Raw genomic sequence first — 17,546 nt, forward strand, 5'->3', positions numbered from 1 at the left:
CAGAGTAGGGGGGATGCACGGGAGAAATCTTGTATGTGATTGTGGGAAGACGAGATAAGAGGGGAGTAGAGAAGGAGATCTTGTGAGGATCGGAGGTTGCGTGCAGGTAAGTTCCGGGAGACTAGGTCACAGATGTATGGAGGAGACAGGTTGTGGATGGCTTTGTATGCCATGGTTAGGGTTTTGAACTTTAGTCTCTGAGCAATGGGGAGCCAGTGAAGGGATTGACAGAGGGGGGAGGCCGGGGAATAGTGGGGGGACAGGTGGATTAGTCGAGCAGCAGAGTTTAGGATAGATTGGAGGGGCACAAGAGTGTTGGAAGGGAGGCCACAGAGCACGAGGTTGCAGTAGTCGAGGCTGGAGATGATGAGGGCATGCACTAGTGTTTTTGCAGAGTCTTTGCTGAGGAATGCACGCATCCGGGAGATATTTTTGAGTTGGAGTCGGCAGGAAGTGGAAAGGGCTTGGATATGTGGTTTGAAGGAGAGATCAGAGTCCATGGTTACCCCAAGGCAGGGAGCTTGTGGGACTGGGGAGAGTGAACAGCCATTTACGTTGATGGATAGGTCAGATGGGGGATATGAATGAGAGGGTCGAAAGATGATGAACTCTGTTTTATTCATGTTGAGTTTTAGAAATCTGGCAGAGAAGAAGGATGAAATAGCGGACAGACATTGTGGGATTTTGGTTAGTGGGGAGGAGATATCGGGTCCAGAGAGGTAGATCTGTGTGTCATCAGCATAGAGGTGATACTGAAAGCCGTGAGACTCTATGAGCTGTCCCAGGCCAAAGGTGTAGATGGAGAAGAGCATAGGTCCTAGAACTGAACCTTGGGGGACACTGACAGATAGGGGGCGAGATGAGGAGGTGGTGCGTGAGTGGGAGACGCTGAATGTCCTGTCTGTTAAGTATGAGGAGATTCAAGATAGGGCCCAGTCCGTGATGCCAAGAGATGAGAGAATCTGTAGTAAGAGGGAATGGTCCACTGTGTCAAAGGCAGATGACAGGTCCAGAAGGAGGAGGATGGAGTAGTGTCGCTTGGATTTGGCGTTTAATAGGTCGTTGGTGACTTTGGTCAGGGCAGTTTCAGTCGAGTGATGCGGTCGGAAGCCAGATTGCAGGCGGTCGAAGAGGGAACAGGAGGAGGGGTGGGAGGACAGTTCAAAGTGGACATGTTGTTCTAATAGTTTTGAGGCAAAGGGGAGAAGTGATATGGGGCGGTAGCTAGTCAGAGAGGATGGGTCAAGGGGGGCTTTTTGAGGATGGGTGTGATTGCGGCATGTTTGAAACATGAGGGGAAGACACCGGTTGTTAGTGACAGGTTGAAGAGGTGGGTTAGGGTTGGGATGAAGACTGTGGTAAGGTTAGGGATGAGATGGGATGGGATTGGGTCAAGTTCGCAGGTGGTGAGGTGTGATTTGGAGAGTAAAGAGGAAACTTGACCTTCTGTAATGGTGGAAAAGTGGTGTTTGGAGGAGGAAGGTTGAGTAGATATGAGGAGGGGTTGTGCGGACTTTAGGCAAAAGCTTTGTCTGATGGTGTCAATCTTCTGCTTGAAGAATGAGGCAAAGTCTTCGGCTGAGATGAGAGAAGAGGGAGGAGGTGCTGGGGAACGAAGGAGAAAATTGAAAGTGTTAAATAGCTGTTTAGGGTTGTGAGAAAGGGAGGATATGAGAGATGAGAAGTAGGTTTGTTTTGCTGTAGTGAGTGCGGACTTGAAAATAGTGAGGGATTGTTTGAATGCAATGAAGTGTTCGATGGAGTGAGACCTTTTCCATTTCCGCTCCGCAACCCTGGAGGCCCGTCGCAGTTCTTTAGTAAGTTTGGTGTGCCAGGGTTGCCTGTTGATTGTGCGAGATTTGGTTTGTGTGAGAGGAGCGATCGAGTCGAGAGCTGCAGTTATTGTGGTGTTATATGAAGCGGCAGCAACATCTGCATTGTGTAAGGAATTTATGTCTGTAAGAGGGAGGAGGGATTCAGAGAGTGAGTGTAGGTCAAGGTGTTTGAGGTTTCGGCGAGTGTGTGTAAGTTTGTGGAGTGGGGATTGTGCATCTGGAGAGGAGAGGGTAGAGAATGTGAGGAGGTTATGGTCAGAGAGAGGGAGGGGTGAGTTAGAGAGGTTAGATAGGGAACAGAGGCGGGTGAAGATGAGGTCCAGTGTGTGGCCATCTTTATGAGTACCTGCCGAAGACCATTGAGCAAGGCCGAAGGAGGAAGTGAGGGATAGGAACTTAGAGACAGATGAGTGGGAAGTGTCAATGGGGATGTTGAAGTCACCCATTATGATAGTGGGGATGTCAGTGGAAAGGAAGTGAAGCAGCCAGGTGGTGAAGTGGTCTAAGAAAGTGGTGGCTAGCCCTGGGGGTCGGTAAATGATGGCCAGTTGGAGGTCAGAGGGGGAATAGATGCGCACACAGTGCACCTCAAAAGAGGGGAGTGTAACGGAGGGTGGCAGTGATATTTGGGTGAAAGCGCAGGTATCTGACAGGAGAAAACCTATGCCTCCGCCATTTGCCGTTGGGGCGGGGGGTGTGGGAAAGGTGGAATCCGCCATATGAAAGTGCAGCTGGGGAGGCTGTGTCAGAGGGGGTGAGCCATGTTTCGGTGATGGCGAGGAAGGAAAGTTTGTTAGTAATGAAAAGGTCATGGATGTAGGAAAGTTTGTTGCTGATGGAGCGAGTGTTCCATAGAGCTCCTGTTAGTGCAACTGAGGAAGTGGGGATTAGAACTATTTTCATTCTTCCATCGATGGCCCGGTTTCAATGATTATTTCTTGTTTTCTTCGTTTTTGTTGATACAATTTTGGAGGAAATATGACATTTTAATAGCTTTTTATTACATTTTTATGTGGAATTGTGGTGATCAAAAACATTATTCCTAGTGTTTCAATTTATACCACATGGGAAAAAATATTTAAATATTTTTATTAGTTCAGGCAGTTACGTGCATGGCAATACCGAATAATTTTTTCATTGTATTACCTTTTGCTATTTACTTTGGGGGGAGGGGAATGATATAAACATTTATTGCTTGTGTGTTTTTTAATATTTTGTCTTTTTCATATATATATTTTTCATTACTCTTCTTAGGTGTCCTGCCCATTTTTCCCCAATTATACATAGTGCTATAACCATATATAGTGCCCTATAAAGTAATAGCCCCCCCTCTCATTGCCATATACAGTAATGATCCTCATCTTTGTTACCCCCATAGTTTTAGTGCCCCACAGCGACACCACTAATAGTGTTGTTCTTCTCATTTGCTGTAATCTACAGGATATGGTTGTAATCATTTATTTTTTGTAACACCAGAAATTAACTCCTGAGCGTGCACTGCACCCTGCTAGGTGCCACTATGCCAGTGTTTCTTTTTGTATTACCATAAAAAAACAGTGCACCCCTAATACACACTGAAATAACTGAGAGATTTAAATTTGCTTATAACATATCATAATCACAATGGAGATGAGCTTAAGAATCTTGCCCAACTATTTTCACTTTTTGGCTTTGTCAGGGGTGAGATGTGGAATCCACGTTCTATGGATTGAAGGATGATTCCTGAGCATTGCACCCCTAGCTTATAGCAGGTGAGAATAAAAAATAGTTTTCTTGATCACTGAAACATACACTGTGTGAGCAATTATTAGGCAAGTGAATATTTTGACCATATCATCATTTCTATGCAAATTTTACAAATGCAAGTTATATAAAAGTTTGTTATTGGATGAAGTACTGTATTTTTCGGACTATAAGACGCACTTTTTTCCTCCAAAATTTTGCAGGAAAGTGGGGGGTGCGTCTTATAGTCCGATATACATAAATACTGTGGCTGTGGGTGGTGGGGGATGCGGGGGAAGCGACAGTGACAGTGGTGAAGTAGCGGGGCACAGGAGGCAGCAGCCGCCTGCTGCAGCCTACACTGTGCCCGCTACTAAAGAAAATGAATATTCACTGCTCCCCATGCCCACACCCATGCCTGCAGCGCGGCTCCTGGTCCCCCTCATGGCTCATCCCTGTATGTATGGCCTCCCCTCATGCCTCATCCCTGTATACATGGCCCCCCTCATGCCTCAACCCTGTATGCATGGCCCCCTCATCCTTGTATGCATGGCCCCCTTCATCCCTGTATGTATGGCCCCCTCTGTGGGGAGTTATCACAGAAGCTTCAAAAGTCTACAGCGTTGCAAAAGAAATAAACAGAATAACATTAACTGCAAAATATTTCAGAAGACTCAAACATGAAGCGACCAGGAAGATATTATCCTCCAGTGCTGTCGTATTCCAGAATTGCAGCCTCCCTGGAGGCCCAGAAGAACTAGGTGTTCAGTGCTCAGATACAAGGCCGAGGCTGAATATCAACCACCTCTGAACAAGACACAAGTGCAAACATCAAGACTTAACCAAAAGATATCCGAAGACAGATTTTTTTTAAAGGTTTCATGGACTGATGAGAGTGACTCTTGACAGACCAGATGGATGGGCTCATGGCTAGATCATTAATGGGCACAGACCTAGACTTCAACTCAGACGTCAGCGAGATGGAGTTGGGCAATACTATGGGCTGGTATTACTACATATGAGCTAGTTGGACCTTTTTGAGTTGAATATGGACTCAAAAATCAAATCCCAAACCTACTGCCAGTTTTTAGTTGACACTTTCTTCAAACAGAGGTACAGAAAAAATCTACATCTTTAAAAAAAACAAAACAGGATTGTTCTGCGGGAGAATGCTCAATCGCAGCATCGAAGTCTTCACTGCTCAGTACCCAGAAAGGCCTTAAAGATGAAAGACTAATGACATGACTTTTTCCTCACTGGACCTAAACCTTCCTGAGAACTTTCGAGCTTTTCTTAAACTCGAGATTTATGGTGAAGGAGAACTGTCCCCTCTGTGATCAGTGTCGGGGACTGTGCCTGGTGCTGCCCACAAAGATGATCGTCAGAAGATTAAGAAACTAATGGACTCCATGGATGGATGGCTTATCACTGGTATTGAGAAGAATGTGGGCTATATTGGTCACTGATAAATTTTTAGTAAATGTCAGAAATGTATTTCATAGAATCATAGAATGGTAGAGTTGGAGGGGACCTCCTGGGTCATCTGGTCCAACCCCCTGCTCAAAGCAGGATTCACTAAATCATCTCAGACAGATATCTGTCCAGCCTCTGTTTGAAGACGTCCATTGAAGGGGAACTCACCACCTCTCGTGGCAGCCTGTTCCACTCATTGATCACCCTAACTGTCAAAAAGTTTTTTCTAATATTTAATCTGTGTCTCCTCCCATTCAGTTTCATCCCATTGCTTCTAGTCTTTCCTTGTGCAAATGAGAATAAAGATGATCCTTCTACAATGTGACAGCCCTTGAGATATTTGTAGACAGCTATTAAGTCTCCTCTCAGTCTTCTTTTTTGTAAGCTAAACATTCCCAAATCCTGTAACCGTTCCTCATAGGACATGGTTTGCAGACCCGTCACCATTCTGGTCGCTCTTCTCTGAACTTGCTCCAGTTTGTCTATGTCTTTTTTAAAATGTGGTGCCCAAAGCTGTACACAGTATTCCAGATGAGGTCTGACCAAAGAGGAGTAAAGACCGATAATGACTTCACGTGATCTAGACTGTATGCTTCTGTTAATACATCCCAGAATTGTATTTGCCTTTTTTGCTGCTGCATCACACTGTTGACTCATGTTCAGTCTATGATCTATTAGTATACCTAAGTCTTTTTCACATGTACTGTTGCTTAGCTCTATTCCTCCCATTCTGTATATGCTTTTTTCATTTTTATTGCCCAGATGTAGTACTTTGCATTTTTCCCTGTTAAAAACCATTGTTAGTTACTGCCCACTGCTCCAGTTTATTTAGGTCTTTTTGAATCCTCTCTCTCTCTCTTCTCTAGTATTAGCTATCCCTCCTAGCTTTGTATCATCAGCATATTTAATCACTTTACCCTCAATTCCTTCATCTAAATCATTGATAAAGATGTTGAACAATACAGGTCCCAGGACAGAGCCCTGTGGTACCCCACTTGAGACATTCATCCAACTGGATGTGAAGCCATTTATGACCACTCTTTGAGTCCGATCACTAAGCCAGTTATGAATCCACCTAACAGTTGCCTTGTCCATTCCATACTTGGTAATTTTTTCAATAAGGATGGTGTGATATACTTTGTCAAATGCTTTGCTGAAGTCAAGACATACTATATCTACAGCATTTTCCTCATCCACCCAGTCAGTGATTCTGTCATAGAAGGAAATTAAGTTAGTCTGACATGACTTGTTAGTTACAAACCCATGCTGACTCTGGTTAATCACGTCATTCTTATCCAGGTACTTACAGTACATACATATTGTTTAATAATTTGTTCAAAGATCTTTCCTGGTATAGAAGTCAGACTCACCGGCCTATAGTTCCCTGGGTCCACCTTCTTCCCCTTTTTGAAGATAGGAACAACATTTGCTCTTCTCCAGTCTTCTGGGACTTCTTCTGTTCTCCAAGAATTTTCAAAGACTATGGAGAGTGGTTCTAAAATTTCTTCTACGATCTCCTTCAGTATTCTGGGGTGTAATTCATCTGGACTGGACCTGGAGACTTGAACTCATTTATGTTAGCTAAATATTCCCTCACAATCTTTATGTTCACAGATGACCTGGATTCTTCTATTCCTTTAATAGGACAGTGAAGATCAGTTGATGTTACATTTTCTTTCTGAGAGAAAACTTATACAAAATAGGAATTAAAAAGTTTGGCCTTCTCAACATCCTTTCTTACCATTTCACCATTTTCATCCTGTAAAAATCCTATAGCATCTTTGACTGTTCTTTTACTTTTGACATACCCCCAAAATCCTTTTTTATTGCTTTTGACATCTCTTGCAAGCCTTAATTCATTGTCAGCTTTAGCTAACCTGATACGTGCCCTACAGGTTCTGCAGACTGCATTATAATCTTCTTTAGATATGCCTCCCTCTTTCCATTTGATAAACATTTCTTCCTTTCTTTTTAGCATGTGTTTAAGTTCTGTGTTCATCCATCCTGGTTTCCTTAAATGCTTCCCATTCTTCCTACTTTTCAGGATTGTTAACGATTGTGCTTTGAGAATCTCATTTTTAAAAATTTCCCATCCTTCCTGGACATTTTTGTCCTTAAGGACATCCAGCCATTGGATCCCTCCTATTCTCTTTCTGAGTCGCTTAAAATCTGCCTTTCTGAAATCTAACCTTGAAGTTTGAGTCTTCACATGTCTTCTTCCTCTAGTTATCCAAAATTCTAGAATAGCATGATCGCTGCTTCCTGGGGTCCCAGCCACTTTTACCTCCTCAACCATTTCCTCCCTGTTTATAAGGATTAGAGCCAAAGTAGCAGATCTCCTTGTTTTCTCCCCTACCTTTTGGAAGATAAAGTTGTCAGCAAGAGAGGATAAGAATTAGCTTGACCTGTTAGTTTTACTTGAGAGAGATTCCCAACAAATGTCTGGATAGTTGACATCTCCCATGACCAGTACGTCATATTTTTTGGAGAACTTGGTCATTTGATACATAAAGAGTTCATCCATAACGGCCAGAATTGGATTGTGTCCCTCCAGCTAAACTGAATCGTCTCCGCGATCGGTCTAGTAAGTTTTTTCTGTTAATCCCTTTTATTTTGTGTAATTGTATATGTTGTATCGTCTTGTCCCCCTTTGTAGAATGTTTGTATATTTTTTCATAAACACTGCCTCCCTTTTGGATTAAATATAAAATGTAATAGTCCTGTTTCTTTTGCTCTGTAATAGTTCCTCCCCCGAAGCCATATACACTACCAGAAAGCAGGTGTCCAATCAGACCTGTATTGAATATTTAAAACTGATTGGTGGTGGCAGCGAATAATCTTAATTGGATTATCGTGAAGCTGGCAGTGACCATACGGGGGCATATACACATATTCCATGCACTGGAATTCGTAGGTGTGTACACCATACGCTCACTGCTCGCTTGCCGATAGTTACGTAATGAGTAATCAGGATCGTGCGTGTGCATAATCCCTGACAAATTGGGGGCAGCGGTGGGATATTGTATGATCTTGCCGGTGTCGTCCCTGACAACTTCATGGCAATGGTGGGATATTACAGAACATCAGTGGCTGGATTGAGCAATCATTCCTGTCACTGAACACTTGCACGGTTCTTGCGAGAATTCTGTGCATAGTTTTAAGGAATCAGACTCAGTGTTTTAATATATTTTATCTGGGACATTACTGTACATGCAGCAGTTGCAACCCCCCCCCCTTCTCTTGTTTTTCTGTCCTATCTTTTGTTTGGCAATGATGGTTATGCGTGGAGAGCCCTGATATCACCAGCAGTCAAAGGACACTATCACTGCCCTCTGCGAGCTGGGACAGATTGACCTCACGGGCAAAACCAAGGCCCAAATGATTGCTGAACTGTTGCAAGGTGCCACAGAGCCAGTCCGACAGCAGAACCCTGTTGATGGGGCGGCCAACCAAGGCCTAGACGGGGCTGTTGCATGGGTCCCACCTGTGATTGACAGTCATACCCGAAGCCAGGGTAGTGTGCACCCCCACCTGCAGATGGCCTGGGAGCAGCTCGCGGCAGACGATTGTGATGGATGACTGCAGTTGATCATGAAATTCTGAGAGGCTGAGAGAGCTGAGTGACAGGCCCAAGCTGACCGAGAGGCTGCTGAGTGACAGGCCCAAGCTCACCGAGAGGCTGCTGAGCGACAGGCCCAAGCTGACGGAGAGGCTGCTAAGCGACACGCCCAAGACGAGCGTCTGTCCTCACTGAAGCTAGCCTGGATTCAGAAGGAGCCATCCCCCATACATAGCCATGAGTGCAACAGTGCCAACAGCTTTAAACCCCATCTCGAGCATATTCCTGTAATGGAAAAGAAGAGGGACTTGGACATATTTCTGCTGAGATTTGAAAAAGCCTGCAGACAGTACCAGTTGCTCGAGGACCAGATATAACTCCAGGACTCAGAGGAAAAGCTCTGGAAGTGTTTGCTTCTCTCCCTCGTGCCCACGATGGAGACTATGAGGCCATCAAGCAGGCCCTGATTAAAAAGTACCAGCTGACTCCGGAGGCATACCGGAAAAAGTTCAGAGCCATATAGCGTGGACCACATGACAGCTACAGTTATGTGGGTCCAAGGACTGTCAGTCATCACTTTTGAGGACCTGAAAGATCTGATAGTGAAGGACCAGTTTCTTCATCTTTGCCCTGTGGAAGTGCGACAGTTTGTGCTGGACCAGGAGCCAAAGGAAGCCGCCAAAGCAGCCCAGATCGCATACACTAGAACATTCGTATCTGCCTCAAGCTTCTGTGTTCTCTATGAGAGAGCTGCTCTAGCATTCGCTTATCTCCCTGTGAACAAAAGAATCAGCCCTCAGAAATCCAAAGTTTCGGATCCTTTTCTCTCATCTTATTCATAAGAATAGGAAAGCGCCCATACACATTAGACTGTTGGCAGATCCCATCGATTCGCCTAACTGTAGTCCAATGTGGATGGTGGCCTTTAGCGATAGGCCGCTTCTCATGGGCTAGGGCTTGTAACCCCAGGATATAACATGCCAGCTAGCCCCTGAATCTAAGCCACAATGGATGGTTATGGCTCTATGGAAGTGGGAGGGGGAGGGGGGGGGGGATGTGCAAGCTGCCGAATGGGGAATAATTGAAAATATAAAAATATATGTAAAAAACAATAAACATTTTAAATCCTTCCCCTTTTATTTTATTTTAACCACTGAATAATAATAAATTCTTCTTAAATTTGGTATCACACCAACCGGGAGAATCGGCGCATGTGACGACACAGCTTTTCTTCTTAATTATGCTAGACATACTTTCTGATGGTCAAGAGCAATATACCTCTATTTTTATGTTGACTTTTTAACTTGTGTTCTTCTTTGGTTGATTAACACAGACTATTGTTTGAATAATCCTGAATGTTAACAATTGAGTTAAGATGTACTACAACTTATTGTCTGCAAATCTTAAAAAGATAGGGTCATGGAGCAATACCGTTTGATAACATGCTGATTACGTATTATACTGGTCCAGGGATTTGTTGATTTGCTGAAGAATGGAGGACAAACTATGCAAGTGGATTAAATGCTCAAACAAACAATCTCTTTCCACCTTCAACCCTGACCCTTGACCTGTGAATGATGGCTGTAAGGACAATTGTGATCTATAAAAAGGGGGTCTCTGCCTCTATTCGGTGTCATTCTACAGCATGTCAGCTTAGGGGACTACAGCCCCAGCTGGAGGAATACAGATCGGCTCCATTGACCATTGCTGAACACTCAGAGATGTCTTGAGCCCTAGTCCATGTGGTCTTTCTAAAGACAGCCGGGCCAGCAGACAAGAGCACCCACTGATCCCCGTGTCTTCACACCGCTCATTCACACTGGACATTTAACCCCTTTACAACCGATGACACACTAATACGCGTCTGTGCCCTGGACTTTAAGAGCCTGGGACATATTAGTACGTCATGGCGATCGCGCCCGCACACAGGATGTGCGGGCGCGATCGCCGCCGGGTGTCAGCTGATTGTCACAGCTGACACCCGGTGCTATGTGCAGGGAGCGGTCCCGCACCAGTCCCGGCACATTAACCCTCGAAGTCGATCGCAGCATTGCCGTGGCTAAGGGGAGGTGATCTGTATACTCACCTCCTCTTCCGGCCTCCAGCGCTGTCTGCCGCGGCTTCCAGGGTGTTGCCATGACGACCCAATGTCGTCATGACAACATCAGGGTCACCAGACAGCAGGAAGATTTTTTGGACATGCGCAGTGCATTTTCAAATTATCTTGTCCCTGTCCAGCGCTGACAGACTGCACAGCACAGGGATGGTGCTCCATTCCTGTGCCATGCAGGCGATCAGAGAAAAAAAAAGTGAAAGTCCCATAGTGGAACAAAGTAAAAAAGTAAAAAAAACTGTCAGAAAGTGAAAAAAAAAAAAAAAAAAAAAAAAATTGTAAAAATATAAAAAAAATACAAAAAATAATCCACCAAAAATAAAAATATAATGTACCCATCAATAAATATTATGAAAAAAAAAAAAGCAATAAAAGTACACATATTTGGTATCGCCGCGTCCGAAACGACCTGACCTATAAAAATGTCCCACTAGTTAACCCCTTCAGTGAACACGGTAAAAAATAAAAAACGAAGCAAAAAACAATGCTTTATCACCATACCGCCAAACAAAAAATGGAATAACACGCGATCAAAAAGACGAATATAAATAAAAATGGTACCGCTGAAAACGTCATCTCGTCCCGCAAAAAACAAGCCACCATACAGCTCTATCAGCCGAAAAATAAAAAAGTTATAGCTCTCAGAATAAAGCGATGCTAAAAAAATAATTTTTTCTATAAAATAGCTTTTGTTATGTAAAAGTTGAAAACATAGAAAAACTATATAAATGTGGTACTGCTGTAAACGTACTGACCCAAAGAATAAAGCTACCTTATCAATTTTACCACACGTGGAACAGAATAAAAAAATAAAAAATAAAAAATTCCTGAATTGTTGGTTTTTGTTTATTCTGCCTCCCAAAAATCGGAATAAAAAGCGATCAAAAAATGTCACGTGCCTGAAAATGGCATCAATGAAAACTTCAACTCATCTCGCAAAAAACGAGCCATCACATGACTCTGTCGGCCAAAATATGGAAAAATTATAGCTCTCAAAATATGGCGATGCAAAAACTAGATTTTACAAAAAATGTGTCTTTTAGTGTGTGACAGCTGTCAATCATAAAAACCCCATATGATTCTAGTATCGCAGTAATCGCACCGACTCGAAGAATAAAGTCGTCTAATCACTTATACCGCACGAGGAACGGCGTAAAAAATAAACTCTCGGGTTAGGGCTGGGGTTGGGGTTGTGATTTTTTTCAAAAGTAAGAAAAAAAGATGACGATATTGCGACTAGTGTTGAGCGCAAGTGCTCGCTACTTGAGTTTGCATCGGGTGCTCTGGTATGCATTGAGTATCGTGGGTATTTGAGTGACATGCTCAAATCTCCGCCCCCATATGCTTCGTGGCCAAAAAAAACTTTGCGGGGATTGCCTGCCATGCACGAGCGATCATCGCATGTTTTTTTGGGGGGTGTCTAATAACCGTGAAACATGCGGGGCAGGGACTCGAGCATGTCACTTGAGCACCCGTGATACATGGTGCATACCTGAGTACCCGATGCAAACTCAAGTAGTGAGCACTTGCGCTCAAGACTAATGACAACTTATTCAATATGATGACCTAATGTTATCAAATTCTGTGTTGTACCTGTGGGTTCAAAATGTTCACTATAACCCTTGATAAAATCCTTGAGGGGTCTAGTTTCCAAAATGGGGTCACTCGTGGGGGGTTTCCACTGTTTAGGCACATCAGGGGCTCTCCAAACGCGACATGGTGTCCGCTAACAAATTGAATGGAAAATCGGCTCAAATTGTTAGCGGACACCATGTTGCGTTGGGAGAGCCCCTGTGTGCCTAAACATTGGAGCTCCCCCACAAGTGACCCCATTTTGGAAACTAGACCACGCAAGGCACCTATCTAGATGCATAGTGAGCACTTGGAACCCCCAGGTACTTCACAAATTGATTCGTAAAAATGAAAAAGTGGGAAAAAAAATACTTTTTCATTTTTATGGATTAATTTGTGAAGCACCTGGGGGTTCAAAATGCTCACCACCTATCTAGATAAGTTCCCTAAGGGGTCTAGTTTCCAAAATGGAGTCACTTGTGGGGGGTTTCCACTGTTTAGGCACATCAGAGGATCTCTAAACGCAACATGGCGTCCGCTAATTATTAAAGCAAATTTTACAATCAAAAAGTCAAATGCGCTCCTTCCTTTCCGAGCCCTGCCGTGCGCCCCAACAATGTTTTTTCCCCACATATGGGGTATCTGCGTGCCCAGGGGAAATTGCACAACAAATTTTGGGGTCCATTTTTTCCTGTAGCCGCGCGGGTACGAGGCGTACGGAGCGGAGCAGGTACGAGGCGTACGGAGCGGAGCCGCGCGGGTACGAGGCGTACGGAGCAGAGCCGCGCGTGCAAGAGGAGCTCTGGAGCGGAGCTGTGTGTGTATACCTGGATGGGGGACCATATATACCAACATGGGAATCATATATGTCTGGATGGGGACATATATATATCAGGATGGGGGATATTAGTATAGAATTGGGGTACATTAACCCTATAACAGTGTCAGCAGCAGACCTCCCCCATACCAGGGCATCATATGGTATATCTCAGAGGCACACAGACAATTAATGGATGACTCCACATATGTTCTTTTGCCGGATGATCCTACTAATAAATATAAAATTCAACTCCGTATGTTTTTCAGAAAAAGGTTGAAAAATACTGGTACTATGTACTCAAAGTGCACAAATCCTTAACCTCACCTCCTGGCAGTCCGATAATCTCAGGGATTGGTTCTGAAATGGAACCACTGTCAAAATATCTCGACTCGCTGCTGAGACCATTGTTAACAAATACTCCACCATATCTAAAAGACTCTGGTGAATTCCTGAAGACTTTATATGACACTGAATGACAGGAGAATTTTATTTTAACATTGATAGAATTCCCAAAAAAAACGGCAATTGAATGTACATTAAAACCCCTCTCTAACATTGTCAGCAATGGTACGTCCCTGTGTCCTGAGCCTATTGGACTACTGCTATTACGCACCATGTGATCACGCACGCACACAAGCTGTGCAGGGCGATCGCTGCCGGTGCTGTGTGCCAGGAGCGGTGCCACCCCGCTCCTGGCACATTAACCCCCAAAATGCTGCGATTGAAGTCGATCACGGCATTCCGGGAGCAAGGGGAGGTAAGCACGCCCCTCTTATCTTCTCTCCGGCATCTCGCGCTGTCTGTGCTGGCTCCCGGTAGTTGCCATGGTGACTTGATGTCCGAGTCACCAGGCATCAGGAACGTACTTTGATCATGCGCAGTGCTCAATCAAAGTAACTTCTGCATAAATTTTCTTAGTCGAGGTTATCCATTACCCCTACTAAATGAACAGACAGAGTCAGTAAAAAAAAATCAAAAAGATTTATTAAAACAGAAAGATAAGAAAAAGCAGAGTACTGTAGAGAGGTTAACTTTAACTGTCAAACACAAAGCAATGGATAAGGTGATCCATACAGCTATAAGACAAAACGGACACCTGATAGAAAGTGACAAAGAGCTAAACGAGAAAGCCAATAATAATCCCCTATCTTCATGTAGAAGTAGTAAATTGGGAGATTTAATAGTCAGAAACAGAACTGAACACAATACAGGTAACTGGCTAGAGAAACTTCGTTCTGCCACCTGCAGACCACAGATAAAAGCTTCCGCTTAGGACCATTGACCTGACATGTGAAGGACTTTGTGTCATGTAGAACTAAGCATGTGGTATACGTCATCTCCCCATGTAAATTCTATAACAAAAGTAAAACTATATGACCTTTTTCCGAACATTATCGCTCTATAATCACTGGAAAGGGAGCTTCTCCACTTAGAAGACACATGCATGATAATGCTGATCTGAAGTGTTTTGCAGGAATAGAAAAGGTCAAGGTCCCTCCACAATTTGGAAATCTTCATGTTATTATTAAAACAAGAATCAAGGTTGATTCTTAATTCTGCAGTCCAGGGTAAGGCAATAGGACCCCTAACACATCCCCCCACCTAGGTTGGTCAGGTATCATGTTCTGATGACCACTTCCATTAAAATTGTTACCTTTTTCCCAAAAAAATACCAGCAGAACTTAAATATGTGGTGTACTTTAGGGCTGAGGCTTAATAGTGATTGCAATTTCAGAGTTAGAGTCCCTGGGTTACTGCGACAGAGAGGGGTCAGAAGACTGCGGTGCCTGGTTTCATGTACTTCTGCACTGGTTAAAAGTACTTCACCATCATATTCAAAAGTGCAGTTTTTTCCTTGCTAGCAGTGCAAGGGTTAATCTGTTCAGTTGACGCTCCCGGAGCTTTCCTACCTGGATTGTCTCAGCTGTTCAGTGTTGGCCACTGCTATATAAGCTCACCTCTGACACTTATGTAATGCCAGTGTTAGTTCTTACTGCCTGGTTCTGGAGTTGGCAGTAGTAGTGGACAACTCCTTTAAGAAGATACAATTTTCAGTTAAAACATTTCCAACATTCTGAACATGAAAAAGGCTTCTCCCCTGTGTGACTTCTCTGATGTTTATTAAAAGTTGATTCCGTGTAAAACATTTCCCACATTAATTACATGAAAAAGGCTTCTTCACTGTGTGGGTTGTCTGGTGACTAAGAAGGCTTGTTTTCTTCACAAAACATTTTCCACATTCTGAACATGAAAATGGCTTCTCCCCTGTGTGAATTTTCTGGTGTCTATTAAGATGCGCTTTCAGTTTAAAACATTTTCCACATTCCAAACATGAAAATGGTTTCTCCCCTGTGTGACTTTTCTGGTGCGTAACAAGATTTGATTTATGGTTAAAACATTTCCCACATTCTGAACATGAAAATGGCTTCTCCCCTGTGTGAATTATTTGGTGACTTAAAAGATATGATTTGTTCACAAAACTTTTTCCACATTCTAAACAGGAAAATGGTTTCTCCCCTGTGTGACTTTTCTGGTGCGTAACAAAATTTGATTTCTGGTTAAAACATTTACCACATTCTGAACATGAAAATGGCTTCTCCCCTGTGTGAATTATTTGGTGACTTAAAAGATATGATTCTCTCACAAAACTTTTTCCACATTCTAAACAGGAAAATGGTTTCTCCCCTGTGTGACTTTTCTGGTGCGTAATAAAATTTGATTTATGGTTAAAACATTTCCCACATTCTGAACAGGAAAATGGCTTCTCCCCTGTGTGACTTTTCTGGTGCTTAACCAAAGCTGATTTCTGGTTAAAACATTTACCACATTCTGAACATGAAAATGGCTTCTCCCCTGTGTGAATTATTTGGTGACTTAAAAGATATGATTTTCTCACAAAACTTTTTCCACATTCTAAACAGGAAAATGGTTTCTCCCCTGTGTGACTTTTCTGGTGCGTAACAAAATTTGATTTATGGTTAAAACATTTCCCACATTCTGAACAGGAAAATGGCTTCTCCCCTGTGTGGGTTCTCTGGTGGTAATTAAGCTGTGCTGTCGAGTTAAAACTTTTCCCACATTCTGAACAGGAAAATGGCTTCTCCCCTGTGTGGGTTCTCTGGTGGTAATTAAGCTGTGCTGTCGAGTTAAAACATTTCCCACATTCTGAACAGGAAAAAGGCTTCTCCCCTGTGTGAATTCTCTGGTGCTTAACGAAATCTGATTTCTGGTTAAAACATTTCCCACACTTGGAACATGCAAAGCTATTCTCTGTCGTATGAATTTTTTGATGTTTAAGAATAGATTTTTTGAGGGGAAAGTTATTTCCACATTCTGAATGTGAAAATGGCTTCTTTGCTTTAGGAGCAGTTTGTTTTTTAATACTTATTTTGTGACTTTGATTTTCCTTAGTAGTCGGTAATGAATCCGAAGACAGGGCCTCTTTCAAATGATCAGATGACAGATCTTTGCTGTGAAGGGATGATGGTATATCCGGAGTAATGACATTCACTTCAATTGTATCCTGTGGGATCTCAAGATCATCTGATTTAAAAATTGAAGATGTCAGCTGTTCTTCTGAACTCCTGGTACAGTCATCTGCCAAGAATAAAACCAATTATTATTTTAGAATAAAATATCCTTGAATTGTATATTTTTGAACATTTCTACTTAAACTGTCTGTAAAAATGGCAAGTTATGTAAAATATTGAATTATTCATCAAGACAATGACAGTTCAGAGTCTAATAGAAAACCTCATAGGATGAACCAGTAGAGCGTGGTGTTCAACTATTTGTTCATTTTGCCTCCCAAATATGGAATAAAAAGCCACCAAACAATGTTATGTAGGCGAAAATAATACCAATAAAAACTTCTACTCATCTCACAAAAAACAAGCCCCCACTCAGGTACATCATGTGTCAGTGGAAAACCAAAGGTTTCTACACCATTAGTGGCTCAAAGACTCTTGAAAGGTAACATGGCTTCCATAACCCAATCCAGCAATATCCACTCTCCCAAATTGAAATCTCCCCCTCGCTTCTGAGCCTTGCAGTGCGCCCAAACCACATTTATCATCCATGTATTCGGCATTACTATAGTGAGAAGAACCCACTTAATTTACGGTGTATGTCTCCTGGAGCACAATCTGGGCACTATGTGTTGGGTAATAAAATGGTATATTTGCAATTTTCTTTCTCCAACATCCACTGCATGCTAATTTCAGGAAAGTGCCTGTGGAGTCAAAATAGTCACTACTCCTATAGATTATATCACTGAGGGTTATAATTTCCAAAATGGAGTCACTTATGTGGATTTCTACTGCTCTGGTTTTCAGCAATTTTGTTATTTTAGGGCTTCTGCAAAAGGCATCTCCCATTTTCTCTGGGATCTGCTCCTGCGACATCTGCCTCTGTCACCTTATTCATTCTGCAGGCGGCGCTGGTAATGGAGGA

At 43.0% G+C, this 17,546-nt stretch overlaps 1 protein-coding gene across 1 annotated transcript in view; it reads right to left on the reverse strand.

Moving 5' to 3' along the window:
* Positions 1-14,478: 14,478 nt before the first annotated feature.
* Positions 14,479-17,546, reverse strand: part of LOC141192382 (uncharacterized) — a 32,719-nt gene continuing 29,651 nt past the window's right edge. Inside the window, exon 7 of the mRNA XM_073661901.1 lies at positions 14,479-16,691. Within this exon, the coding sequence (XP_073518002.1) occupies positions 15,250-16,691 (1,442 nt within the window). The 3' untranslated portion in view covers positions 14,479-15,249. The remainder of the gene's footprint in view (positions 16,692-17,546) is intronic.

The sequence above is a fragment of the Phyllobates terribilis genome, unplaced genomic scaffold (genome assembly GCF_046119375.1).
Source record: "Phyllobates terribilis strain yellow unplaced genomic scaffold, ASM4611937v1 Scaffold_60__1_contigs__length_8166268, whole genome shotgun sequence".
NCBI lineage: Eukaryota > Metazoa > Chordata > Amphibia > Anura > Dendrobatidae > Phyllobates > Phyllobates terribilis.